Source organism: Pinus tabuliformis, chromosome 7 (assembly GCF_031772625.1).
Source record: "Pinus tabuliformis cultivar Carrire ecotype Pingquan chromosome 7, CPIR1, whole genome shotgun sequence".
Classification (NCBI taxonomy): domain Eukaryota; kingdom Viridiplantae; phylum Streptophyta; class Pinopsida; order Pinales; family Pinaceae; genus Pinus; species Pinus tabuliformis.
In genome coordinates, this window is record NC_142293.1 from 2,025,737,121 (window position 1) to 2,025,758,925 (window position 21,805).

Here is a 21,805-nt window from a genome sequence, read left to right on the forward strand (position 1 = left end):
ATGGAATCCATGGGTACTATCAATTTTTTAATGTGCAGAAAAAATTCCTGAAGCTCTGGTATAAAAACAAGAAAATTACATTACAGGATATTTCCGTCAATAAACAGGTAGAGTCCACGGAGGTTGAAGCAGAATATGTTCCAAGGACTGACATATCAAATGATGAGCTTCTGATGATCAACAATCAAACACAAAAAAAGGCTAAAGTAGAAAAAGTTACAAGTGCTGATACATCAGATGAGGGCTCAGTGGTTGAAGTAATATTAGAAGATAAGACACCACAACAGGCACCACAACAGGGTGAATTAAAGAAAAAGACATCGTGGGTTAAAACTTCAACATATCATCACCCACATCACCCTGCAAGAAAACAACCAACAAGATGGCAACAAATTAGCCACAAGGACAACAACCCCCGCATGACAGATAAAGAGGAGCGAAGATCCACCTTCTACACATCAACACAGAAGAGTTGCCACGGTCAACTTCCATCTCAAGCGAGCGAGGCACCAGCGAGATCGAGGGTTCACCTTTCTCTTGGATGGCTAGATGCACGTGCATGGTATGAGTGGACTACTCTTTTGAGTAGATCTTATTATTTGTGTTCTTCCCATGTTTCGGGGACGAAACATGTTAAGGGGGGTGGAATGTAGTGTACCTAGGGGGGATAATATGGGGTACAAAGGGAGGTATCCAAGGGAATAATGTAATAATGGGATGGGCCATAGGAATAAATAAGATGGTTAACCCGTATCATGTAAGGGACCACAAGTAGTTAGTAATAATGTAATGGGCCCATGGTGTTAGATAGATGGTATTGAGGGAACCATGGTAATGACCCATGGTATTGTATGTATGAAGCCTATATAGAGGCTAGAGACTCCCCATTGAAAGATGTCAAGGAATATTGTATGAACATGCATATGGCTTGTGGAGTGTTCTCCTTCCTTAAGAAGTGAATGTATGGTGTTGCCCTACCTTAAGGGTCTGATTAATAAAGAAGCATTTCAATCTATATTTAGATCTTGTTATTCTTGGGTTTATTTATATTATCATATATTTCTGGGTCAAATCTATAACACAGTCTTGGTCTCTTACTCCATGTAGTGCCATGATGCTCTTCTACTTCCCTCCTGGAAGTTCTCGATGAGACTCCCTTTGAGTCTCGATTTCCCTTCTGGAAATCCTTCTGCCGATGTCGAGATGCCCCCTACTTTGATTGGCTGTGCAACCGCACCACTGATCTGGATTACTCGGCTAGAAGCCCTCGGTAGCAACTCCCTCCTCTTGGCCTTGCCCTGTGAGGTACTGTTTTGACTACAGTACCTCACAGGCTCTGCGCAATCCCGACACCAACAACCTCCTCAGCCAACTGCGTAAGCCCTTCTAGCTTCTGCATGGCTTTGCGTGAGTCTCTCTTTGCCTCCCTTAGCCTCTGCATTCCCTCTTCCTGACTCACCCTTGATGACGCAGGCACCGCGTCACCCTTCCCTTCTTGCTGCTATGCTAGAAACAACTTCTGTCACTCGAGACAACTGTTTTCTGCTGCTATTGCTCCGCTCGGCTGATGTCCTCAGTTCTCCTGTGATTGGCAACCACCCTGTGATACCATGTTGAAGTTTATAAGTCTACTAGTTAGAAACCCTCCATGCACTTTTACTGATTTTTTCCTGCCTACTTGTTCTGTTACTTAACAAGTTATTTACAATGTAAATACTGAAAATAAACACTAGTGCATGCTCAACATATTATAGATCATCAACTAAAGGAAACATAAACAATCACACCAAATGACACCGTTATTTTTGGACCAATGTCTCTGGAAAAACCCAATGTGGGAAAACCGGTGCAACTATCTGAGGGTTTTCTTATTAAGCAATTTCAGAGTACAATCTGGGTGCCAAGTCACTACTAACTTTGATTTCTGCAATACTGGTTACATTGTAAGGTAAAATGTGTAAGGCCAAACTAGAATTGGTTACAATTTTGGGGCTAGATGTCATTTAATTACACAACAGAGACTGCAAGGAATGGACAGGACATTAATGTGTGAGTGGGCTGAGGAAGATAGAATAAAAAATATATAAATAATTCATTTTTGTGAATTTTTCATTTTTTTTCTTTCTTAGATAGGATTTGGCAACAGAAATTAAAGATAGTGTAGATGGCTTATTGGTGGAAGTGTGAGGAATGTTGCTCTGATACCAGTTGGAGTTGTTGGTGTAAGTGTCAGGAATGGTGCTTTGATACCATTTGGAGTAATTCCCATTGAGAAGATAAGATAATTCATTTAATGTCCAACATGTGATCTCAAAAGAAGGTTAATAGGACTAACGGGTACAATCCAGTGTCAATACAATGTAGGGGTGCAAAAGTGACTTCTAGATCAATACTGAAAGTAAGAAATGTAAAAAGAGAAAATACAGAGTTGAAAATCTATCTGGGAACCATAAGTTAGCTGTCCAGCCAAAAGATATAACAAGAAAATATCTCAGAAAATTATACATTTGCTGATCAGTGGATGAGATGCTACCTGGTATATGAATAATGAGTCATATAAACATATTTCCTTCTATCTAATATTTATCAAAGATAACGTTTCATGCCAATAAGTAATTATAAATCATGTGAAACAAGTTTCACAGATATTTCTCCATCGTGGGCATTTGTATTTTAAATAAAGATTCTCATTTATGTTTTATATAGAGTGGATTGTTTTCCAAGGAATGCCACACATGGACTTTTGATCTGTTTTCTTTGCCCATCTTCTGTCATAAGTTAGCATCATTTAGCTTAGGAAGTCCTCCATTGTTTTAAAATGCTTGGTTTGCTTGGATTTATAATTAATATTTTCGGATTGTCTTTTTCTGATTTATTGCTCAGTTCACCTTTCTATAAACTGTGCTTTTCTGCCTTGGTAGATTTTCTCTAAACACTATTTTCATGAGCATTTTTAATTGTTCAAACATGCTCTGTAGTTGTTTTATGGTTTACATTTTCTTTAAATGCTTGTTTTCCCCGAAGGTGCGAGGACAAATCAGTTTATCAGAAGAAGCAACTCTGAGCTTTGGGCTGGAAGACTACCCGTTTTCAGAATTTGAACTGATGGCAGAAGAACTTTTGATGAGCGATTCAACAGTAAAGGTGGGTTACAAACTATTTTTACCTTCAGATTTTTAAACATGCAAAACATTGGTTTTTGTTTGGTATGTATTAATTTATGAAAGAAATGTTCTCATTAAATCATGACATAAAATTATCAGGATTATCATACACAATAGCAGAAATTACAAAGACCAGCGGATTGAGATAGAATCATTCAAACTAGTTGATAGAATTTCCAGGAACCATTTTTTGTGCTCACATGTAGGGATTGACTAATTACTTCATACCACAATTCAAAATTAATTAAATGACTATGTAGTTTAAAGTCATTGTAAAGTGGATTTATCAAAAAATGTGCTATCTTAAAGTCCTAAAATAATAAGTAGGACGATAGACTATTTAACTTTATCACAGTCCAATAATGGTCATAGTGGAAACTAGAACAAACTTATCTGTACAATACACGAAGTTATTTGGACCAAAAGGCTTGGTAATATTCATGCAGTGTGCTGTTGAGTTGCACAATGTTGCAGTTCAACTGTCGAATGTATTTGCAATGTAGTTCCACATCTTTTGCAACATGTGATTCTTTGCCAACTTTGGAACACAGTGACTACTAGAGACAAGTGTAGCATGATCAGGCTGTGTAATCGGCAAATCAGTAAGTATCCTCCTCAAACAAACCGCCTCACAAACTGCAACAACTGCCGGCCTATACTCCACTTTAGTTGAGGAAAAGCATCATTTGAAGCGAACAAAGTTCCTTCTACAGATTAATTACTCCAAAAGACTTGGAATATAAAGATATCCACGAGGATATAAATATTACATATTAAATGTGAATAAGAATAATTGATACAATGAGTGCGAGAGACTTGCTTATATACCAAGCAGGTGTCTCTTCATGGAGAGTCATGTTTCATTTAGACATGACTCTTCAACCTAATTACTAATTAACTAATAATTATATGTGGTTATTATCATTTACATTATTTTACATTATTTCCTGTATATTTATTCATAACATTGCCTTCCTCCTCAAAAGCATGTTTTCAAAGCTTGTTAATGAAAAAGGCTTGATCTCTTTTTCGGTTTGAAATGTTTGTCTCTCTCGTAACAATCATCTTCGTCGATACAAACTGGTACGATCTTCTAAATGACAAACAATACTGTCGCACTAAGAAAGGATCAGACCATCCTAGATTAATCTTCTGTAGAATATCTGATCATTGGAATTTTGTAATGACTTGTCATCATCGGATTGGATTGAGGTTACATCACTATTCTCTGGAACATCAGTTTGTTATTTCTGTTCTGAATAGTGCCGATACGTAGCTTGGTTGAGTTGTCTACTCTCATGATTCGGATGTCGATAGGAAACCTTTTTGGTTTGACTTCCCCTTATTAGGTGTGTGGAATTTTTCTGATTTCCTTCTGGTACTACGGTTTTTGAGTTAGGTACATAATCTTTGTTTGGAATTTTCATTGTCTGGATTGTAACATATGAATGTGTTTTTCCTTCCACTGATTGATCATCTTCTTGAGTTCTGCTATTGAATAAATATATAGGAAATAATGTAAATGTTAATTTATGGTATGTTCTATGCTTAGTGCAATTTACTTCTATTTTTTCTTATTAGCCACTGTTTAGCAATCACATAAACATAAAGTAAAATGTTGATAGAAGATTAATAGATCGACAGAAAACAAGCCAAGACAAGGGACACCAGATGTGGCAGCTAGCCAAGGACAAACCCCAATGTGGGGAAACCCTTTGATCAATTTTTCTTTAGTCTTCAATAGTTCAGCAGAGAGAAATAGTACAAATACATAAATCCATAATTTTATGACAACAACAACAAACCTAACCAGCAAAGTCAAATCTGGTCAAACAAGATGAAATTGACCTTCAATATGTTTGGTCAATTTCCCGGTCATCTAGTCCTCCAAGAGCAAGAAGAAGCAACCCATAAACAACCCTAAAAACATAGTCAAACTGCAGTCAACTGAAGTCAACCTGCTGCCCCAAACTAGGGCAGTCAATGCTAGTCAGACTAGAGGTCAGATTGCCTCGGTTTGTGTGCCAAAAATTGTGGACTGCCTAGGAGAGGCTGCCACACCAAAACCACACTTTTGAAAAGTCAACACTTGGTCAACGCTGTCCAAAACGTCTTGCTGCGGCTTCTACGTCCTCCTTCCTTGCCCTTCGGTGTCCTCCTCCTTCCCACGTGTGAGCTTCTCTTCCTTGTGTGTAAACCCAATCAGTTAAGGAGAGAAGAATGTGTGAGAGATGAGATTAGTGAATAATGACTCAACCTCACCTGTGTTTATATGATACGCTGGGCATGTGTGCCACATTTAGTTGCTAGCCGACCTTGACAATTTGTGAGGTAAATACAAATAAATTCTTATCTCCATAAATACTTGTTGGAATTGGATGATCGTTAGATCAATTCTACACCTCTCGATGGGAGGAATCAAGGAAAAATATCAGCTACCATAAATAAGATGACCCACTTGGAGTTTGGCCCTAGTTGCCAATTTTAACAGTAAAATAATGTGATAAATTGATTGCTCGATGGGATGCACCGGATGTACAGGAAGATGAGAGTGATCAACGAATTGTCAAAAAGTTATAAAAAATTCGAAGTGGCTAGGCGGTAATGTGATTAGAGAGGGTGGCTCGAGAGGAAGACAGTTAGCAGAGAGTACAGGGCACGCGACACCAGGAGCTAGGACAGGGGACGGGTGGCGGAAATTGGATTCTCTTTGTTATTTCTTTTCTGTATTATGCACTGAAGCTATGGTGTTTTTTTCGCTGTGGTTGTTTTGATTAGAGTGGACCTGCGGTGATAGGAGCAGTCGTTGTGGTAACGGGGCAGCGTGTCGGGTGTGGACTGTGTCTGCCATGGCAGGGGCAACGGGGCAATGTGTCGGGTGTGGACTGCATCTGCCATGGCAGTGGCAACAGGGCGTAGGTAATTTTATTTTTGTATTTTTTTTAATATATATATATATATATATATAACTCTTTTTTGACTTTTTGTTTTGGGCTATAGTTTTTATTTTTTTGGTTAAGGGCTTGAGAAACTGAGAAACTCCAACTTTGAGCGAAACTCTTCAATTATACGGCAACAACGTTGACGAATGTTGATGGCCAAGGGCCAGATCAGACTGGCTCTCTGTGCAGCGGTTAAGCGGCCTGAGGATTGAACACCTTTGATACCAAATGAAGCGAACAAAGTTCCTTCTACAGATTAATTACTCCAAAAGATTTGGAATATAAAGATATCCATGAGGATACAAATATTATATATTAAATATGAATAAGAATGATTGATACAATGAGAGCGAGAGGCTTGCTTATATACCAAGCAGGTGTCTCTTCATGGAGCGTCATGTCTCATTTAGACATGACTCTTCAACCTAATTACTAATTGACTAATAATTATTTATGGTTATTATCATTTACATTATTTCCTATATATTTATTCATAACATCATTGCATGTGGCTTGTTACTCAACCATGAAGCTGGACTTGCAGTGAGGCTGAAAACATACTGTTACTGCTCAAACTAGCAGGGTTGGCAAGTTCAACCAAGACTGATATTCGGTAAGCACTATTAAGAATACACCAAATGTCACCTTAGTATATTCCTCTCGCTTTAGGCCAACTCCCACAAATGCCATGGGAGGTATCCCTACACACAACTCAACCAAAGAAATAATAGAGCAGTAGTGCCTAAATGAATTATATGGAAGAGGTAGGAGTTAATATATTTTTTATCTGAATAATTATGTAACAGGAAACTTATATTGCGGACCAACAAAGGAAAATTCTCAATATGCTAAGTAAACAAGTTTGAAAATGCCACAAATTGAGTATGAGAATTTCTTAGCACAATAGAAGATAAAATGGGGCTATTATATCTATTTTATATGGCTGTAAGAAGAAAATATAGTTGCTGTTCAGACCTGTAACTTTTGTATACCTGAAGAGTGCACTAGGCCAGCTAGCAAAAGACCACTTCAGTGGTCTAAAAATGGCTTTTGGTTGTTAATTTGGCATTTCAAGGACAAATTTCCTCCATTGGACAACTTTCCTCATCAAGAAAGACCCCTAGTAGCCCTTGGAAGAATTTAATTTGGTCAAGGAAAAATATAATTTTTAAGGTGAAACCCACATGTGCACAAAAGTACAAGTTGGCTTGGGCAAGGAAAAGCCACCTCATCAACCACATATAAATACACATCATGTCACATCACTTGGAGGACATCATCACACATCACATCTTCTCTCTCTTGATCTGATTGGTTCTTACAAGTCTGAAATTGCAGGGTTCGAGTTCACAAGTGTGAGGAGGAGAGAGGAAATTTTGTTTTGGTGTGTAGACCTTTGTTTGGGGTCTGTTTGACCAGTGTTGACCGTGGAGATTTTGACTCTGTTTGACCGAAATTCTGATTTGTTTGGGAGGCCGAGTGGACTAGAAGGTTGACCGATTTTTCTGAGCAAGTTTGACCAACATTGACAAAAGTTCTGCAGCTAGGGTTTCTGCAGGTCAAAGGGTTTACTTTAACTGATTTCTGTGAGGAATTTGTTGACTGTTTTGACTTGGGTTGACTGATTTTAGAAGGCCGAATATGACGCTGCTTTGACCAAATTGTTTGGAGGATTGTTGACTGTTGACCAGTTAGGGCTGTGACCGCTGCTGTTGACATTGATCAGAATTGCAGATTTGACTTGTTGACCAGATTTGACTATTGGGCTCATTTTCATTGGATATTGGTTGGTTGATTTTTGGGATAGTCAAAGGTTTGACTTTGACTCATTGTTGATTAATTGGAACCTTGTACCCCTTTGCTGAACATTTGATGACAATCTAATAGAAGAAGAATTTTGAAAGGGTTTTCCCCTTTGTGGGGTTTTTTCCCTAGTCTTTGACCAAATCTTGTGTCCCTCTTTTTCTTGTTCTTGGTTGTCTTCTATTGCATTTGAATCATTGTTCTATCTACAATTGCTTATTGTCATTAGAAGATTGGATTTATTTGAAATGTGATTGCTAATTGAAGAAGAATTGGAATAAGTGATTGTGCTAAGCATAGAACACTACAAAATTAACATGGTATTAGAGCTGAGGCGAAAACAAGCCCAAGGAAACAAGAGGCAAGCAATCACCTTTGAAGGAATCTATTTGGAAGAAGTTGTTTGGTGAAGATGTCTACCTCATACTTCAAGGATCTAGAGAAGCTAAATGACTCATCTAATTTTGCTGCTTAGAAGATCATGTTGGAAGTGACATTGGATGAAAATGATACTTTGGAATATGTGGAAGGAAAAGCACCTTAGCCGCCGGAAAATGCTCTTGCTGCTGCCAAGGCCAAGTATAAGAAAGGTGAGATCAAAGCCAATAAAATAATTATGTTTTCTTTGAAAGATCATTTGCTTACTTACATTGGAAAGTTGAAGAAGTCCAGGGATATTTATGGCAAGCTGGTTGGGCGTATGAAGTCAACAATTTGAATCACATTCTCTCCTTGAAAAATCAAATCAAGGACATCAAGATGAAGAAGGTAGAGACTGTGCAGTCATACTTCATGAGATTATCACAACTTAGGGATCAATTGCTAATTGTTGGAGAATTTATGTCTGATACAGAGTTGGTACTCGTTGCTCTTCAAGGTCTTCCTCCAATGTGGGAGACATTCATTACAACTATTAGCAACAATAATAAGTTTCTGACATTTGATGAGTGGGTTGGCAAATGTACTCAAGAAGAAATTGGGATAATTTCTAGAGGGAGAATTCAAAAGCATGAAGGAGAGCCCTGTGCATTTGCTGAATAGGACAAGAAAAGGAAAGGAAGAGGAAGATCATCTAATTCTAGAAAGCCTTCTCTAGATTCCACGGGATTCCAATAGAAGACTAAGGAAAGTTGAATTCTACAATTTCCACAAGCATGGTCACTATGCGCGAGACTTTCCAGAAAAGAGAGATGATCTAAGGTCCAACTACAACAACAATCATGGCATCAACAACAAGAAGTTTTATGATAGAAGTAGAGGTGATGATAGAAGCTGAAGAGATCGCAGAAGAAGAATTGATGCTCTTGATGATCGTGAAGAAGGCCATCATCCTCAAAAGAGATCAAGAAACTCTAGGTATGGAAATAATGCAAATGCTACTCAATCTAAATATATTCTTATTTTTGCTCTTTCTAGTTCCTCTCCTTTCGATTCATGTGATGGTTGGTAGATAATGGGGCCTTTAGAAGTTTCTCTAGGTATTGTGCAGTCCTCTCAAATTTGGTTGAGAGGGAGACTAATTTGAAGATCATTCTCAGGGACGACTCCACTTATCCTATGAAGGGTTTTGGTTCTGTTATATTTCTTTTGGATTATGGGGAAGTCGTCCTTCTTCATGATGTTATGTATGTTCCAACATTGAAGAACCTTGTATCTATTCTTGTTTCTTGCTGTGGTGTGTTTGTTCTTGTTTCTTTTAGTTGCTGATTTGTAATATGTTGAGCATGCACTGGTGTATATTTTCAGTATTTACTTTGTAAATAACTTGTTAAAGAAAAATAACAAGTAGGTAGGAATAAATCAGAAAAAGTGCATGAAAGGTTTCTAAACTAAGTAAATTTAGAAACTTAGAACGGACTGAGGGATTAGTGACAGGTTGGATGGAGCGTCTAACTTTGTCATCTGGAAGGCCAGGATCCCATTTGTTCTGGATAGAAATCGCATCAAGGCCTTCGCCTTGAGAATCGTGGCTATCCCAGTGGACCCAGCTAATAAGGAAAGGTATGAGGATGCAATGGCCAATGCAAAGTGCATAATCCTTGATGGGGTCAAGGATCATGTAGTTAAGCATATTGCCGAGAAGAATACGACAAAGGAGATGTGGGATACCTTGACGACATTATATCAAGGCACTTCCGTGCAGAGGAAGATGCTACTGTAGAATCAACTGCAGTTGTATTGGATGGAAAAGGGGGAGTAGATAGATCTATTCCTCGACAGGTTGCAGGAGATTCGGGACCAACTTACTTCCATAGGGGCCACGCCGGATTAGGAGTTAATGTTGAGAACTGCCCTAAACGCAGTCTCCTAGAAGTGGGAGACATTCGTCCAAAGCATTTTGGGCAGAGCAAATCTTCCAAGATGGGAAGAGTTGTGGGCAGCTTTTCACCAAGAAGAGATCAGACAACTGACCAAGGTAGGAAGTAGCAACAAAGGAGGTTGAATCAAGAAAGAGGAGGAAGAGGATGCGGCTCTGGAATTTGCAGGACAACAGGGGAAGCAGAAGAAGGACATCTCCAAGATAAAGTGCTACCATTGTGTGGAGCTGCGCCATTATGCAACCCTATGTCTCAGGAAGAAGAATAAGGGAGAGGCTTTTGACTCCAAGGTAGTGCAGGCTAAGGCGGAGAAGGAAGTGGAGACTGATGACAATTGTGCCATGAGTGCTCATGTTCCTCTAGAGAAGAGGTGGGGTGACATTGAGCTGTAGTCAGGAGGACTACAGGAGATGAGGGGCATGATCCTTGAGGTACCCAAATTGTTGGATCGTATCTTGCTACCGAAGCCCTGAGAGACAGTAGCAGGATGACAAATGTTGATAGAAGCAAGATGCAGATGGAGTTGCAGGACAATGCTAGAGTGCAGGGATCTGTGGCAGCGTTGAGAGGGTTGCAGCAGTGCGAGAGGCACGGAGGAGGTTGTAGTAGTGCAGGAAGGCACAAAGGTGTTTGCAGCAGTGCGAGAGGCATAGAGTTGTTGTGGCAACTCAAAGGCAGCAAAGGGAGCACAGGATAGCAGCAGAGAGAGCTTCAGCATCAGGAGGGCTTCTAGCCTCACAAGGATGTCAGTAATTGGGTAGATCAGTTACCAACGTCTTAGTAACTGAGTTGCAGTGCCAATAGCAGTGGTAGTGCTATGGGCAGCACGATGCAACATGATGAGAGAGAGTTGCAGTGCAAATGCAGTGTTGGGAGGAAGGACTAGCAACAACACGGATGCAGAGGGAGCTGCAATACAGATGTAGCAGTGGCAGTGGCAGAGCCATGGGCAGCAGTGCAGAGGATGTTGGGCAGTAGGCCAAGCATCAGCACAGGTACCGGTGCCGGATGATCAGGGTGATGTTCAGTGGTGGAGCATTACTAGAGCACATTCCTCGCTAAGAGGGAGTGTTGATTTGGGGTAGCATCGGATGTGCTCTAGCCATGAAAATTGGTGGAGAGGCTAAAGCACATGAGATCTCCAAGACCCAGAAATGGTTTGGGGAAATTCCACCCGGTTAGAGAGATATTAAAATAATTAATATTTTTAATGGGTTCCTAAGTCTAAACTTAGGAAAATAAAAATATTAATGGTTATTAATATAAAACTAGGTGAGAAGGTTCTAAATGACATGGATCAAGCCAAATCTAATCTTAGCCATTGATTAGAGATTTAATCTTGGCCGTTGAAAACTCAACAGAAAAAGTATAAGAGGAGGTTTGAGGGTTAGTGGAGATACACCAGGATTGATTAGTCAGTGCGATTTTCTGGAGCGGGGTTGGCTGAGAGAAATCGAACTAGTGATGAGAGTTGCAGCGAGGGGCACTGAGTGCACAACAAAGAGGCAAAGATAGTGCCGAAGGATCAGTGCTGAGGCAAAGAAAGTTATGCAGAGCCTACAGGAGCCACGCAGAGAGCCAGAGGGATTGCATAGAGGCTACCAGGGACTGCGTGAGTGACACAGAGGGCCAGAGAGTTTGCGTAGAGCACTAGAGGGCTGTCATAGAGGGTTCTAGGCTGACACAGAGGCCAAGAGCGCTGACGCAAAGCGTCAGAGAGGCATTGGAGAGATTTTCGTGGAGCAGACTTGCCGAATATCTTGTTCCGAAGAGAGGTATTACTGCCAGATTGATTTCTCTGTCAGGTGAGCCAGTTTGGCACCCAATTGTACTCAAGAAAGCTGTTTAATAGTAAAACCCTCAGAACTGCTGCAATGGTTTTCCCAAGTTGGGTTTTTCTAGGGACGATTGTCCAAAAATAACGGTGTCCCTTGTGTGTTTGTCTATTCTTTCAGTTGATGATCAGTAGATGATTGAGACTGTACTTGTGTTTATTTTCAGTATTTATATGGTTAAATAACTTGTTAAGTAAATAAACAAGTAGGTGAAATAAACCAGATAGTGCAGGAAGAATTTCTAACAGGTTAGACTTGGAAATTTCAACAGTCAGATGTATAGGTAAAGTTTGTATGCCAAGCTTATGTGGCAAGTCAAGTCAGTCTGTTATGTCTACAGTCGAGTTATACTATCTCATTGATGAACTTGGTGTCATGCCACATAGGGCAGAGGTCATCATTCATCATATTACATGCCCAGCTGTTACATTAATATCAACTTCAAGGTGTCATTCTATATGTTAGATTTATGTGTTATGCCTAGATGTTATACTGGTTAATCAAATCACGTTAATTTAATCAACTGCTAATGAATCCTATTAAGGTTGCTATAACTACACATTAACACAAGGATATTATCATATTATTTAAGTTCTAAGTCACTGTCAAGTCAAGGATCGAATAATAAATTCTAATAGGCTTAAATTATCTCACTGTCAAGAGTGTTGAACAGACCTCGTCTAAAGTCAAGTCAAGTCATTAGGTACATAGTCATTGTATAAATCAGGTCACTGTGTGAAGTTCAACTACAGTGACAACTCTCAATTTATCAGCTGTTACACTATGCTATCTAAGATCATTGTTCAATGCCAATTTGATCAATGTTACAGATTCTGAGAAGTTTTACAGTCCCATAACTGCTCATTAAGTGTTGTCTCAATTATGTCAAGTCACTGTCATTAAAAGGTCACTGCCAAGATTGTCCAAGGATGCTGTCACCAAGTCAATGTTATCAATTTTCACATCACTGTTAGGGCAGTTACAAGAGCTGTGTATGGTCTAGTCATCAAAAGCAAGAATCACTGTTCAAGAAGAAAAGCCACTGTTCATGTCACTGTACTAGAATTGCAATGAGAGGTTTATCAACAAGATGCACACTAGTTACTTCAAAAAAATTTGCAAGTTAATGGTTGGCTTAGTGCATGATACTGATATTCAAACGACGAACCCCTTGCAACCATTGTCTTATAGTGAGAAACATTGCCATATATTGACAACTGTTGGTGAACAAGCTTATGCCTACGAGACATATTTTGCCCTTACACAGCCTTAAAGAGACCTAAACATGAGAACTACAATACACTGGATTTGCACCCAAACAAAGTCAAGACAACAGAAGAGAGGCCATGTACCACAGGTCCGAAAAGGTTTAGGAGAGAACTCCTAACTTCGCTGATATTTCAAACACAGAACAGACTTAAAATACAGTTCTATTCGAAGGAAAGGCTTAAACACTTTGCTGTTCCTTAAAACCTTTCACTGTTACAAGCCCAAATGAGGGTCTGTTACATGACTAACCAGAAGGTAATACCATTAGAGGAGGCCGAGATTAATTCAGGGTCTGAGACATGGATCCGAGCCTTAAACAGAGGTCTGAGAAAGATCACAAATTTCAAGTGAGCAAGCACTAACCGCAGGGACTGTTCACAAGGGAAATTTCCCAACTAAACACACTCAAAAGGACTTACAAAAATCACATAAGAACAAAATAAAACTTACCTCAAAGATCCAAGTAGAGAAAAGTGGGATATGCCCTAGACGCTGTGCGCAAACCTTAGACGAGTTCGAACTTTTCACTGCCCAGAAATCCTTAAACAAGGCCTATTGTCACAGAGACACTTCCACCGAAATTTCAGAGCCAAGTGGTGTATATGTTATGTTTTGAGAGGTGAGGTTAGGCTTGTTTTTATAGTGTCTTGGAGAGTTTAATTAGTTATTTCAAGATGTACGTTGGAAAGCTATTTAAGACCTTGAAATTGTTAACTACTTTAATTAAGATAATTTAATTATTGCATAAGCCCTAAGTAAAACACTTACACTTTTTGTAAAGTATTTTAGGCCTGTAAAATTATAAATTAGTATGGGCTTCCTAATGTTGGAGTAGACAAGATCTTATTAATAATATTAATTTATTCAATTATCTTTGTTAATATTTCAAATTAGATCCTAAGCAGAGCCCATATACACTTTATAATGAGGAATTAGGCTTTTAGGTAAGGTGTTTTGGATGTTAGTTAGTTGGATGCCCTTCCTAAGGTGACTTTGCCATGAGAAACCTATATACTTGTTATTAGATGCCCTTAATCAATAGGATTATGCCAAGTCATCATCCCTTGGGGTTTTAGCCCACCAATTGGGGTTATCAACTTCAACAGTGAATATCTCGCTAACTAGGAGGCTGTTCGGGACATACCACATATCATTAAAAAGGGCTCGAGTTTCGACGAGGAGAATCCAATGACGTGGATCTCAAACTCAATGTTTTGACCCTTCAAAAACCCCTAACAAAGTCGGGGTACATTTTAAGTCCAGGGAACCCAAACCCTAGGACTTGGGTTTTCAACCACCCAACAATGTAGCTGCCAACTTGATGTAATCTGGCAATTACTAAGAAGTGTTCATTAACAAATTGATATCAATGACTAGTGTTTTAGTCAAAGCAAACCCAATCAATTCCATGCATTGACATCAATGACAACACCATCCAACAAATGCCTGGAGACTAAGTTAAGAAATTAAATTTTCAAATTTTACATTGAACAAACCCCAAAAAATATAACATGCTACAACAAAGAGGCCAAGAAGGCCGTTTTGACTCATAATGATCAAATGTTCCACTTGTTTCTTCATGGTTGACCTGCTTGAAAAATTAGCTCTTGTTTGGTTGTAACAACTTCATTTGACCCACATTTGACCTCAAAACAAATGGGGCTAGTGTTGGCCACGAGGCTCGAGAGGACAACTTCTCTAGGCTAGTCTTCTTTGCTTGAATTTGGATTAATTTTGCTTGAAATGCAACCTTTCCTTGCTTTGGACGCCACACTTGACTTGTAGAAGTCTTCAACATTGCAATGTCTAGCTTCTTTGACCCTTTGACAAAACAAATGAGGACTCAGCCTCCTTGATTGCAAGTGACTAGCTGATGTAGAGCAAAAATGCTAGAAAATATGCTTGATTTTGACTTTAGAATGCTTGAATTGTCCTTGTGGGCTTTCCTTCACCAATATGTTTCCTTAACCTTGCTGGAGATGGGCTTATCCTTGTCCCAAGAGGACTCAACCTCCATCATGAGAAATGATGAATGGGACATAGTGCCAAGGCCCAAGGGGAAGTCATTGGTCACTTCTTGATGGATCTACAAGATAAAGCATGTAGTAGATGGTAACATCGAGAAGGACAAATGAGGTTTGTGGCGAGAGGGTTCTCCTAGTAGGAGTGAGTGGAATATGAGTAGACATTTGCTCTTGTTGCTAGATATGCATCTATTAGGGTAGTTATTTCCATTGCTTTAGAGATGGAGTGGAGGATACATTAGATGGACGTGAAGATCACCTTCCTTAGTGGAGTGATTGAGGAAGAGGTGTATATTCAGCAACCTTAGGGCTTTGAGGTGCATGAGAGGGAGTGTCTTGTATGTAGGTTGAAGAAGAACCTTTATGTGCCCATATAGGCTCTGTGCACATGCTATCCCATGATTGATGGATATCTTCTTGGTTTGGGCTTCACCAAGAGTGAGGCAAACTCAAAATTGTATTATGTACTTGTTGAGGGTGAGCCACTTATCTTGTTGTTGTATGTTGATGATTTCTTCTTGACAGGCTTAGAGAGGTTCATAGAGATGTGTTGGGAGGACTTTGCTCCAAAGTTTAAGATGAAGGGCATTGGCTTGGTGCATTACATTTTGGGATTGGAGGTGTGGCAACAACTAGGAGAGATTTTGCTTAGGTAGGGCATGTATGTAGTGGAGATGTTGAGAAGATTCAGGGTGGAGGATTGCAGGCCTATGACTACATCTATGATCACCCACTTGAAGAAGTTGAGCGCTTTTGAGGGTTAGTTGGTGGATCCCACATTGTATAGGAAATTAATAGGTTCTTTCACCTATTTGGTTAATACGAGGCTGAATATCTATTTTGTTGTGAATACACTCATTTCATGGTGGAGCTGAGGAGGGTTCATTGGGTGGCAACGATGCATGTGATCATGTTCTTAAGAGGTACAATGGAGTATGTATTGAGGTATGTCAAAGTTGGTTGAGTGGAGTTATAGGGCTATATAGATTTAGGTTGGGTAGGGAGTGCAGTGGACATGAAGAGTACATCTGGTTGTTGTTTCAACTTGGGATCAACTATGATCTCATGGTATAACAAGAAACAACATTCAGTGGCACTTAGTTCAATAGAGACAGAGTGCATGGCAACGAGTCTGGCAAGTTGTGAGGCTATATGGCTTCACAAGATGCTCTCAACGTTATTTGGTCTTGAGATGGGCCCAATGGTGATTCATTGTGATAATTAGAGTCACATGAAGTTTTATGAAAATCTTGTGTTTCATTATAGGTCTAACCATATAAAGATCATGTATCGCTTCATTAGAGACAGGGTCCAGAGAGATGTTGTGAGGTTGCAATGCATATCCAGAGGGGAGTAGGTAGCAAACATTCTTTACGAAACCTTAATCCATAGGGGAGCAAGTAGCAAACATTCTTACGAAACCTTAGTGAAGGGGAAGTTCGTGTTTTATAGGTAAAAGCTAGGGCAGGACTGTGGGTGAGTGCCCCCTCCCCCCGAATTTGCTCCCAAAGTGCGCTTTGTGCAAGAGCGCCGCCCTCAAATTCACTCCCAAAGTGTGCTTTGTGCGAGAGCGTGCTTTTGCAAAAAAAAGTTTGCTCACTGCCATTCTTCACAATTTTTTTTCGCAAAGATGTTCCAAATGCAATTTTTTTCAAAGAAACACAAGTTTTTGAGTGGGGCAGCCTAATATTTAAGCATATGGCCCTAGTATTGATATGCAATTTATGGTAATAAATTCTTAAAGTAAAAGTGACATTCTCCTTTATCTTTCATTTTCATTCTTATAATTAAATTTTTAGCATTACCATGAAATGACTCAGGATGTTTGAGAGTGGTTCCGACCTCATTGGATTTCATATGGAGAAAATAGAATTTTAAGTCTCACTCAAAATCTTGTAGACATATCCGGTTTTCAGGATTTTAGGGTTGGGGGATTGTAATGTTTCCATTGGATTTTGTTATTTACTAGGGTATGGAGCTCGTATTTAATCAAGAGCACCAAGCCCTCTATCTACCTTGATGTTAGTGATGTTGGTTGTCGAACTCCTTTATCATGACCCTACTAAAAATGTACCCATCACGCAAACAAAATCTTGACCTGACATGCTACGTTTTTTCTATCCTATGTTAATGCTTAGAGGGTGATATTAATGACAAAGATCCCAAGATAGGTAATGATTTTGATGATATGTAGTTATTTGTTGTAGCATGATTTTTTTGGATGCTAGAGGCCATCTATAGCCTATTTGTTGATGTATTTTTGGTTCAAAGATGGATTGCACTTGATGCTATTTTAGTTATGTGCACCCTAACATGCTATATAAATGAGAACTTGAAATTTGTGGACCTATGGTTGATGAAGATTATAACTGCTAGATGAATGATGTTATAGGGTTTAATCAATGTTTTTATGTTTACTATCACTAATTCATCATTCTACATGCTCTTGTTGACATAAATGCATCAAAATATAAAAAATATATATTATATAAAACTCGTTCCCAAAATCGCTCCCGACCTAGGAGATTTTGAAAATGTCACTCCCCGCTCCTGCTTCCTCTCCCCTTCCCAAGAAGCCATGAGCTAGGGGTGGTATTGAATCCCTTTCTTTTTGGGAGGGAGTTTTACTTTTTGTAATATAGGAAGGTCTTCCACATAAGCTTGGTGTCTTGCCATGTGGAAGAGATGTCCTCGTTAAGTGGTTGTTCACAAGGAGCAACTAATATTGTTTGCTTCCTAAGTTTTACTTAGGAAAAGTACATTGATTAATTTAAGTGATTAATGTAGACTTGGGCTAATGTTTTATCTAAGGATAAATAATTAATTATTTAAGTGACTTAGGGTTTTAGCCTTGGAAAATTATAAAGGAGCCTATTGAGAGGATGAAGACTATTCTGATGACCCATAGTATAGACCCATGGTATTCAACCTTTGGAAAAGTATAAGGGTGAGTGATACATTCTAGTGTTGAGTGATTGGGGGAGAGAGTTTCTGAAGAGCAACTTGATTGAAGAGAGGCAAGAATTTTGTTGGGTGGAGGTTGAAAGGAGCGAAGTGGAAGGGGGGAGGGCGGATTACAAATAGAAAGAAGGCTAATATTTATTGAAGATAGGTTGATTTAGCAGTCAACTTAGCCCACACGTGCATAATCTGTACAGGCTTGAGGAGGTTGAGTTCAGGGTAGAAAAGGGTGCCTATAGTGTTGGAATAGGGCCGCACAACAAATCGTACAATTGGATTACATATGTCGAGTTTATTGCAAAGAGGGGCCAAATTTATTAAGCATTTTAGAAGCTGATTTCTTCCTACAACAAGCTGATTGATTTTCTAGTGCAAGTCGAGTTACAGGTTTTGCTATAGCGGATAAATTACTATGTCAAATTCTTTGAAGGTATGACCCTACTTTTCCTAATTAATATTACAGTGAAGGGGGATTGTTCTAGGCCATTTCTAGGAGTTGGCATTTCATCTTTGGCATTTTCTAAGAGTTGTGTTTGCACTCCCACATTGTGCTTGTACTGGTTGTATCTTTCAGTTCCATTGACTTATGTATGGTCATTTGTTGGACATTCATAAAATTATCTTATCTTATCTACTATTTTATGTCTAATTTCTTTTCTTATTTCTAATGCAAATTGTGTTTTAGAAGGTAAAATACTAGGGTATTTATTTTGCAATAGTTTCAGAAATTTTATTTGGGTAAAATATTTTTTCTAGGCTTTGTGTAATTTGTTGAGAGATTTGGTATCGAATAATTAACAATGCTCAAGGAACTAGGTGATGGCTAATGAGGGGGTTAGAGCTATGCTGGTTGTTTTCGGGTAGCATCGGATGTGCTCCAGCCATGAAAATTGGTGGAGAGGCTAAAGCACATGAGATCTCCAAGACCCAGAAATGGTTTGGGTAGATTCTACCCGGTTTAGGAGATATTAAAATAATTAATATTTTTAATGGAGTTCCTAAGTCTATACTTAGGAAAATAAAATATTAATGGGTATTAATCTAACACTGGGTTAGAAGGTTCTAAATGACATGGATCAAGCCAAATCTAATCTTAGTTGCTGATTAGAGATGTAATATCGGCTGTTGAAGGACCAACAGGAAAAGTATAAGAGGAGGCTTGAGGGTCAGTTGGAGAACACAACAGAGAGATCAGTCACTCGATTTTCTAGAGCGGGGTTTGCTAAGAAAAGTCGAATTAGTGAACAATTTGCAGTGAGGGGGAGTGAGTACATGACAGAGAGGCAGAGATAGTGTCGGAAGACCAACGCAGAGAGCTAGAGAGGCTGCGTAGAGCCTCAGAGAGCTGACACAGGGGGTTTTCAGGCTGACGTAGAGGCCAATAGGGCTAGCACAGTGCTTCAGTTGCGCTGGAGAGGGTTTCATGGGGTAGATTTTCTGAATATCTGCTTCCGAATAGAGAGGTATTACTACCAGATTATTTCTCTGTTGGGTGAGCCAGTTTGACACCCAATTGTACTCGGATAGACTTAATAATAAAATAACCCTCAGAATTGTTGCACCGGTTTTCCCAAGTTGGGTTTTTCCGGGGACGAATTGCCCAAAAATAATGGTGTCACTTGTGTATTTGCTATTTCTTTCAGCTGCTGATCTGTAGATGGTTGACACTGTATTGTGTTTATTTCGATATTTATATGTTTAAATAACTTGTTCGTAGTTAACAAGTAGGAGAAATAAACCAGAGAATGCAGATAAAATTTCTAATGGGTAACACTTGGAAATTTCAACATGGTATCAGAGCGTGGTTGCAGATCACAAGAGAGCTGAAGGCACTAGCTGAAGCAGAGCATTTGCAGCAGAAACAATTGTCCTGAGTGACAGAAGCTGTTCCTTGCAGAAAGCGACAGAGAAGGGTTGACGCAGAGGGACTTCGTCATCAGTTCGAGCCAATGAGAAGCCAATGCAGAGGCTAAGGAGGGCAGAAAAAGGCTCACGAAGAGCCACGCAGAGACCAAGAGGGTTGACAAAGTTGGCTAAGGGAGCGTTTCAGCCAGTTTCTGGATTGCGCAGAGCCTAGAGGCTCAGTCCTTTAGTTGTTGGGTCATAGGAAGTTGTAGGGAGAGTGCGGGGAGTGACGCTGGTGGGGTGCTGTTGCTGCTGAGCCAGAACAGTGCCTAACAGGCAAAACCAAGGTAGAGGGAGTTGCTACTTAGGTGGATTTCTAGCCAAGAAATCCAGATCAGTGTTGCAGGTGCATACGAGATTGGAGAGGTGCGACTCAACGGTTGGTAGGTAGATTTCCAGGAGGGAAATCGAGACTTAGAGGGAGTATAGCAGAGAACTTCCAGACGGAAGTAGAGACTCGGAGGAGTCGAAAGGAAGAGCAGAGAGATGGCCATGAATGGACTGAGGGATGAAGATAGGATGGACGGGGCGTCCAAATTTGTGGTCTGGAAGGCCAGGATCCTATCCATTCTGGATAGAAATGTTATCAAGGCCTTCGCCTTGAGAATAGTGGCTATCCCAGTTGACTAGGTTGATAATGAAAAGTACAAGGAGGCAATGGCCATGGCGAAATGCATCATCCTTGATGGGGTCAAGGATCATGTGGTCCAACATATTGCTGAGAAGGAAATGGAAAAGGAAATGTGGGACGCCTTGAAGACATTATACTAGCATAGTTCCATGCAGAGGAAGATGTTACTAGAGAATCAGCTGCGGTCATACTAGATGCAGAAGGGGGAACAGATAGATCACTTTCTCAGCAGATTGAAGGAGATCCGATACCAATTGACTTCCATAGGGGCCATGTTGGATCAGGAGTTAATGGTGAGGACCGCCCTAAATGCAGTCTCCGAGGAGTGGGAGACATTTGTCCAGAGTATTCTGGGTAAGGCAAATCTTCCAGATTGGGAAGAATTGTGGGCAACTCTTTTTCGCCCATAAGAGATCATACGGTTGTCCAAGACGAGAAGTAGCAACAAAGGAGTCCAGATCAAGAAAGAGGAGGAAGAGGACGCAACTCTAGCATCTGCGGGGAAGCAGGAGAAGAAGAAGAAAAAGGATCTCTCCAAAATAAAGTGCTTCCATTGTGGGGAACTGGAGCATTATGCGAACCAGTGCCCGAGGAAGAAGAATAAGGGAGAGTTGTCTGACTCCATGGCAACGCCAGTGAAGGCAAAAGGAGGTAGCGGAGGATGACGATTGTGCCATGAGTGCTCATGTACCTCTATAGAAGAGGTGGGGAGACATTGAGTTGTAGTCAGGAGGACTACAAGCGATGAGGGGCAGGATCCTTGAGGTACCCAAACTCTTGGATTATACCTTGCTACAGGAGCCCCAAAGAGAGAGTAGCAAGAGTGGCGGATGTCAGTAGAAGCAGATGCGGATGAAGCAGCAGCGAGTGCTACAGTGCAGTAGTCCCAGGCAGCGCAGAGCTAGCGGGCTGTGTGAAAATTCTAACACTGCAACAACTGATTTATTTTTCCT

At 40.0% G+C, this 21,805-nt stretch overlaps 1 protein-coding gene across 2 annotated transcripts in view; it reads left to right on the plus strand.

The window, feature by feature from the left end:
* LOC149256630 (uncharacterized) overlaps positions 1-21,805 on the plus strand; it is a 396,827-nt gene that overhangs the window by 117,133 nt on the left and 257,889 nt on the right. For both annotated transcript variants that reach the window (XM_089460804.1, XM_089460805.1), the window contains exon 5: positions 3,025-3,144. In XM_089460804.1, the coding sequence (XP_089316930.1) occupies positions 3,025-3,144 (120 nt within the window). The remainder of the gene's footprint in view (positions 1-3,024; positions 3,145-21,805) is intronic.